The sequence below is a fragment of the Phytophthora infestans genome, genomic scaffold (assembly GCF_000142945.1).
Source record: "Phytophthora infestans T30-4 supercont1.9 genomic scaffold, whole genome shotgun sequence".
Lineage (NCBI taxonomy): Eukaryota > Oomycota > Peronosporomycetes > Peronosporales > Peronosporaceae > Phytophthora > Phytophthora infestans.
The window spans coordinates 2,109,478-2,117,130 of record NW_003303750.1 but is presented as its reverse complement, the minus strand read 5'-3'; the positions used below and the strand labels follow the sequence as shown (position 1 = coordinate 2,117,130).

Sequence of the window (7,653 nt, the reverse complement as noted above, 5' to 3'; positions counted from 1 at the left end):
GTTTGTATGGGTCGAGATAAGACATTAGATTTATCACTTTTTGAAAACAACAAACTGGAGATTCAGTCTGCGGTTTTAAACATTTTATAATACCCTGATTACAGAACTTCAGAGGATTTCGTTTTGTTTGGAATTTACACAAGTAGGATTATTAATAAGCCTAAACTACTGCCGGGTAGGCTAGTACTATTACTACTGTAGTAGTAACTTATATCAGCAACAACTTCGAATTTAGTTGTCGACAACTACAACTGCAGACACTCAAACCACTTCCTTGGTTTCTGTGAATTCTTGAGAATGCCATCACCATTTAGAAATGCCGTATCAGCGTGGTTTAGCTTCGGTCTGTAGAATGTATCCAAGTAGTGATTACCGAAGAGGTTCTCATCAAGGCCACCCAGACAGCTATCGAATTCAACGAGACCGTCGTTCTTCTTGGACTTGTGCGGGATCACCGTTCCCGCCAGGATACACACGGCTTGATACGTCGAGAAGAGTCCGACATAGCTGTCACTGCACATGGCGGCTGTCACATTTTTTCGATACGCTTTTTGCGCTGCCGCATAAGCGGCATCAATAGACGGGGAGCTGAACTCTCCACCCTCGTAAATAGTTGATTTGCGCGCCGTGTTCAAGGGACACTGGCCGACCAAGTCGAAGAGCCACTCTGTAATATCGCTTTTTTCATTATGACATGCACCCATGAGATAGTCCACAGCCATACTGCCAGCCATCGGGGGACTTAGTGACACCCACGAGGTCGTGTCACTGAACCGACACTTCCCCGTAGCCAGAGCGTGAGCCATGACGAGTCCACCCATGGAATGTGTCACAACGATTGTCTTGTCGATGGTCCCAGTAGCGACGTCGCTACTGTCGCTCATGGAGAGAGCATAGTCACAGTATTTGTGCTGCAGTGTGTCGTTTGTCCAACCGGCATCTATAGTATTCACCACAGCGTACTTGATCGTGGAACAGCAAGGAGCGTGGCCGTGCATGTCTCCAAACTTACTTCTCGTTAGCTTCGGGGTGTCCTGTAGCTCCTTGACATCATTGGGGTTGTCTAAACCGTGGAGGAAGATGCATGGACGAGGAGTAGTTGGACATTTTTCACACTGTGTCGACTCCATGGCCATATGCGCCTCTACTTTCAGCTTTCTTGAAGTGGTGGACGGGACCTTGCGACCGGTAGCCAATGCGAGCGCTGTAGGGGTCAACGACGTTGCCTCCTGCACAATTTCGCACGACGAGGATCCTTCCGTCAAGTCCGGCTTTGAGATGCTGACGGGGTCGTCTAGGTACTCCACGTCGATGTCCAAATCACTACTATACGCAGTCAAACCAGCCTCTCCCGACGCACAAATAGCGTAGTGAGATCCAGCAAATGTTGTCTTGAATAGGGTACCACTTTCACATTTGACAGACTTGTCGCCAATCGAGGCACTGGGAATTGGTGTCGCGTCATTGAGAGCAGAGAGAATCTCATCGAACGGTAGCGTGTTGGACGGAAGACAAACAACTGTCTCAACATCATCGGCGTCCGTCGTAGTCAGGTAGGCAGACCCGTCCACGACAGAGTACGTGAACTCGGAGTCGTCGTCATGGAACGTGGCGTAGCTGTTGTAGAGCATCCCAGCACCGTTGGCAGACACAACGGGCGTGGCGTAGATATCGAACTCGGAGCGTCCGTGAGCTCCATGCTCTTACGCTTGAAAGAAACATGAAGTTTTATCGACGGAGCATCGCTCACCAGCGTCGATCTCAAAGAGCTCGATGCGGCGTCTGTCCTCTGCGCGAGGCTAAAGAGAAAGAGAACGGAGAGGATAAATACGTGCATGGCCACGTATTAGAAACTGGCGCCTCGGAAATGAAGCGCCAGCAAAACGAGGAGCCTGTCAATGACTCAGAATCTCATCCCCTGTCTGTATGTACCGGTACAGTGTGCATCCCTACCCTAAGATTTGACATCGTGTGTAAACTTTTCACACCATGTCGAGCTTTACCTGGCTATTATTCCATCCCGGACACAGGTCTGCTCTTACGTAAGTACAGTTCTTTATTTTCTTCATTTATCGGGCGTACTTAAGAATAAAATAAGCATCAACTCCTTATTAGTAATAATTAGTTTCCTTGAAAAGCGATAAATTTAAAAAGCTACGGACCCCGGATTTCTAATCCTGGATTAGGATGATGGTTCCGACCAGTTACTAAAAGATAGAGCTTTGCCAAAGCAACAGGCTGTTGCCAACCGTTCAAAAGAGCAGGAGGAAATTTTCACCATCCTTCAGTCTAAACAAATACTTCGATGAACGAACTTCGTTCGTCGAAGTATTTTAAATACGAAGCCTTCGTTCAACGAATTATTTAGTAAATACTAGCCACCGGTACATTACTTTTTAGCAGCTGCAATTTATTAAACCGGTACATTTCTGGAAGCCTAATCACTTCCACTAACATTCAGTCCTGCTGCAATTCCAGAAATTATACTGTAAGCATGTACATACTTCGAAGTAATGTATATTTGGCACCTTTGTTACCTTCGAGAGATCGCTGGAATGAATACGTCATGTAAAACAGTTCGCCGAGAAGCTTGAGCATGTTTGCTCTGGGGTGGTGCGTCTTTATCGAAGAACAATTGAGGACGGTCATAGCCTGACCTGAATCTTAGATATGGAAGACCTTTTCAGCTTTGTGATGTAGTCTGGACAAAATAAGTATGGACTACGGTAATTGGGGATAAGAGGGGCCCCGTCGTAAAAAAAACATGATCCGTACACCGTTCACTATAGTTATTCGTGCGTCAAAATTAGTGGTGCATTCGCGCTTTAGTGACGTCACAAATCTGGGAGATTCTGAAAACTAATAAATCTTAAACAAATTGTCACGATACACAGCTAGAAAGTGGACTCGCCATTCTCGCGGACTGCTTCCGGAAGATCTGCTTGCTGCAGAAGTCGCAGGCCACGTCCAAGCAACTGTGCCCTCCGGTACAATCGCCGGCGCTCCAAGCCTGGAGTGGAACGCCTGGCGGTCGGCAAGGGCGGAAATCTATGTTGGGCCTCCACGTGGGAGTGATTTACGGGAAGGTAGGAGCCTAGCGCTCGTTTTGGAGCTTTGGGTAGACGCTCAGTCGTGATTCCCTTCTTACAAGAGAAGTGCTCAATAATATAACAGCAACTTTACATTTGCTTGATTATGCTAAGTTCCTACGTCGGCCTGCTAGATAGACGACCCCGACCTAACGAGGATTACCGCGACAAATTGGTGGAGTAGCAAGGTATCTTCAAGCCGAAGAATCGTAGGAACGTAAGCACGGAGTGAGCCACCCCTTGATAACGAACGCCAAGGCGGCGGAAAAAGGAAGTGGGAACGCTTTTAGTGCCCACGGTTCGTCCGGTAAGGGACACGGCGGTGAGACAAGAGAAGAGGGCGGAGGATGGTCGTCTCCACTACTGCCCGAGTCGCTGTTCCAAGCCGAGACCTACGAAGAAGACAAGCGCGCGCGCCAAGAATCACCGGCGGCGACGCACCGGAAGGGACTTGAGTTGGAGGGGGTAGAGGTGTTCCCGCGGTAACTGGAACACCTCGATTCTAGAGTCCGGAGCGACGCTGAAGGAGAAGTGCTTAGCTACGAAGCGGGGGTACTGGAGTTGGTGAAAGGTGTCATGTCTGAACCAGAGATGCCAGACGGCGCGTTACACAGGAGCGACATGCAGTGCTGCCTTAACGTACAAGGATGACATGGTTGCTGTGTTCGGGTCGACCCCGTTTGCGATTGTGGAAACATATAATGCTGGACAATCTTGCGCTGCCGCGGAGCTGTCCGTAATCGAGAGAGAGAGAGCGATGTTGCTCGAAAAGCTGAACCTGCGCGAGGATCTGTTGCGAAAATTGGGAGTGGTCGGGTGTCATCTTAAAGCATTATGCTCCGCAGCCTGGACAGAGTGAGAAGCTGAGGGTACTCGTGTGGGAAGCGCCTCGAGAAGTGAGTTTCTCGTTCGACCCGTCGCGTCCCTCACTGACGCCACTCAGGGATGCTGGAAGTACTATGTAGGCAGCCACCCCGATGAATGTAACTTCGGAAGCAAGGCTTAGAGGGGGTAAGACGGTCACAGGAACAGCTACACACCATTCGGAACGGCCTGGCGGTAAGGCGGTAACGCCAGCTCGATCTGTGGCTACGCCGGCGAGGTCGGTGACTACACCGGCCCGATCAAGAGCAACGCCGGCTCGTTCAATGTCGACGCCTGCCTGATCGATGATGGCGTCGGCAAGATCCATGACCACGCCTGCAAAGTCCGTGTCAACGCCCGCCAAGTTTGTGTCGACACCCGCTCGATCGTTAGTGGCGTCTGCCCGATCTGGAACGCCGTCCAACGAATCGAGATTGCAAGCGCCGGTGGAAGAATTAGTCGAGAGAGTGCTTCGGTAGCTGACGGTGTCTCGTGTATCTAGCGCTGGAACGCCGCGCTCACGAGCTGCGGAGCCAGGAGCACGCTACACGCCTGGGTCGGACAGATTGGAACGCGCGGAGCTGTCGAGTGCTCATCAAATTGAGTACCAGAGACCTCCGATTCCTAAAGCCAGGATGCCAGACAAGACCTTAATGTCAGTTGGAATGCCCTTGGGACCCGTTCCCGCGTATCGAGGCGTACCTCCAAAGAAGATCAGTCCTTACGGGAACGGGATGGTAGGTAGAGCGCCCAGGACGGCACCGCTCTATTCTCAGTATCAGTCAATGACCCAGCCTACTGCCAGGTGGGGCCAGGGTGGAGCACTACCCGCCTGGCATGCAGCTCCCGTAGCACCGACTCATGAGTATCCGGGTCTGCCTACGACAGCGATGCCTCTAGCGGCCGGAGGAGTCTCATCGACGTACATGACAAATCAAGGTCTCGGAGGAAGCGCCGGATCTCAAAAGGCTGAATACCGACGCAAGAGCGTTCTGGAACGCGCAGATAACCCTCGTCGAGCCGTTCTATACGACGGTATCCCGAACGAGTTGCAAAACGCCGTAAAGGTAATCGTTCCATTTTACTCAGCGACGGATACGAACGAGAGAGCGGCTGCTTTCTATCGTTCCTTTTAGAGGTGCACCTATGGAATGGACAGCTAGATGCGATTGGCGGCATTTGAGCAGTACCTCAGAGGTAAAGTGAGTCAGCCGTGGCGGTAAAACAAAAGGATCGACAGTTTTGAGACCCTCGAGTAAAGCTCCTCAGCCGATTTATCTTCCAAAGTCCTGCACAGCTCTAGAACCGCCTCAAGAACGCAAAACGAAGTCGTGGTGAGTCGGTCGAAGAGTGGGGTGATCGTATCTCGACCATGTGCGAGGCCCTGAGCTACCATGAGCCTTACATGAGGTACGGGCGCTTCCTGGACGGCCTGCGCATCAAGCAGATGGAGGCGGGTTAGATGGCAATATGGTAGGGACGTTCGGAGAGGCCTGTGACCTATTAATCTACAAGAATCTGCACATGCCAACCGAGGAGGAGGACGAGTTCGCGGACGATGGAACGCCTGTGACCCGCGCAAACAACGCGAATTCGACGCAGTCGCAGATGTTACAGCAGCTACAGCTAATGAGCCAGTCTATGTAGAAGCAACTACAGAGTGCTGTGGTGCAGCTAGGATACATCAGTGCTGTGGCACCCCCGGCTCAAGGCGTTCCAACCCCGATTGGGAGCGCCTCGTTGACTCAGAACGCTTCGGCTCCGGGGAACGCCCCCGACGAATTTGGGACCGCTGACGATCAGACTTGGGCTGACACCCGCACGACGGAAAGAGAGGTCGTATGTGGTCGCTGTGGACGAGTGGGGTGCGGTCACGAAATATGCCCGAGAGGCAAGCGCGACGCAGCCGGTGTAACGAGCTGGGTCACTTCTCTATGGAGTGCAACTGGACCACACCCTAAGGATCCTATCGGGGCGGTGAGCGCCGTCGTATAGCGTGATTTATCTGCGGTGAGAAGCGCCACACGGTAGCATGGTGCCCTAGCCTGGACTGACCGCGTAGTCTGACGCAGAACGCGACCGCGGGGAGCGCAACAGCGTCATCCGGAACGCCTCAACAATGAAGGGAGCTGGAGGGAAGGGCTGGAAGTGACCCTCCTTCCTCTTGCCTAATGGGCGACACGCCGAGAGATGAGGGTTCTCCCAGACGAGCTACTAGTGGGTCTGAGAGGGCTCTCGAAGAAAGTGTGACGGATGTGAAAGAAGCTCGAGGCGCTCCAGCCTCAAGCGCAAAGACCGAAACTGTGGACTTAAAAACGAACGAGCGAGCAACCTAACGAAACGAGTGGGCTCCACACTGGGAGCGATTGAAGAAAGCATCCTCACGGAACGGATGGGCTCCAAACTGGTAACGAGAAGAGAGGGCGGTCTAACGGAACGGACTGGCTTTCAACAAGACTGGGAAACGGACGGCTCTTTAAATGGGCCTGAGTGAAAAGGGGTGGGTACGAAAAAAAAGCAACGGAACGCTTGATCGTGACACTGGAACGAGGAGATGGAACGGCTGAATGCTTCAGTGCGACGTCTGATATCAAAGAAAATGCCTTGAAAACGACGACTGAAGACACCGCGAGTGCATGGTCAAATCAAATTTCGGTGGTAATAGGAGCGGTTAGTGCGACTGCCACTCAATAGACCGAAAGAACTAAGGGGAAGGATTCTACTGGACGCAACGACCGCCTGTTCGCCGACGAGGAGCTAGATATGCTCGAGCACGGTGAAGGTCACAGAGGATGAACCCGAGGGGTACGAGAAGGAACTTGAGAGCGACTGTACCCCGTGGATGAACAGGGAGCTCTGCTGCGAGCGATATGGAACGCAGCGGAACAGGGAACGCCGACTCTAGCGGAAATAAGTGCGGTGCTAGGGGTCTCAGAAGAAGTGGTGGAGTGCACGCGAAACGTCTCGTCAGGGGAGCTCAGACCGCCTGAGTATTGACCGGATTGGTATATTACTGGAAGCTGGAGGCTTCTACGGGCTAGCTGAGACTTCAAGGAAGCTAGTGAGCCAACGGAAAGGCTGCCGTCTGTGGTTAGTGTGGTCTCAGAAAAGGTGGATGCCGACGCGAGTTTACAAGAAACGACTGAGGAAGCCAAATAACTCGAGTTTAAACGAAATGTGTGTGTGTCGGACTCGACGACCCTGTCGTTCCGACCGCTTGGGCTCCTGACAAGAAAATTGGAACGCTTCCGTTCTGAAGGGGTTCCAGGTGAGCTGAGAGCTCCCTCTAGTGCTGGGGAAGGTGTTGCCCTTCTCGGTGTCATCCCTCGCGGGAGACACCATGCTCCGGACGCGTTCGCGAGGACTGTCGGGTCCTCTGGTGCGAACTGTGGGCGAATGCGACACGTTCGGATGCTATTGCACCCTGTGTCAAAGCACTGTACGCGCGCTAGCGCAGGAGCTAAGAGCGTTGTCCAAATGAAGAAGGTGGTGACTTTTGCCGGTAATGACTTTTGGGGGATAGGAAAAAAAGTAGGCACAAGAAGTCATCTCCTTGTCCAAGTCTCGGAAAAGCTGGTGCAATGACTTCTTAGCCTCATCCTTGTTAAGTGCATATCCTCTTGCACAGGTTTCCTTTCGGTCATGCTGCTTGGAAGGGTTTACTTTGTATTATGCTATTCGAGAGGTTTCCTCTCGACTG

At 52.1% G+C, this 7,653-nt stretch overlaps 1 protein-coding gene across 1 annotated transcript; it reads right to left on the bottom strand.

Annotated features, from left to right (window-relative positions):
- Window positions 1-245: 245 nt before the first annotated feature.
- PITG_05957 (uncharacterized protein) lies at window positions 246-1,136 on the bottom strand (the record flags this gene model as incomplete). The annotated part of the gene is made up of 2 exons (XM_002998138.1): window positions 246-595; window positions 701-1,136. The coding sequence occupies 2 exons, from the start codon at window positions 1,134-1,136 to the stop codon at window positions 246-248; spliced, it is 786 nt and encodes a 261-aa protein (XP_002998184.1).
- Between the last annotated feature and the right edge of the window lie 6,517 nt (window positions 1,137-7,653).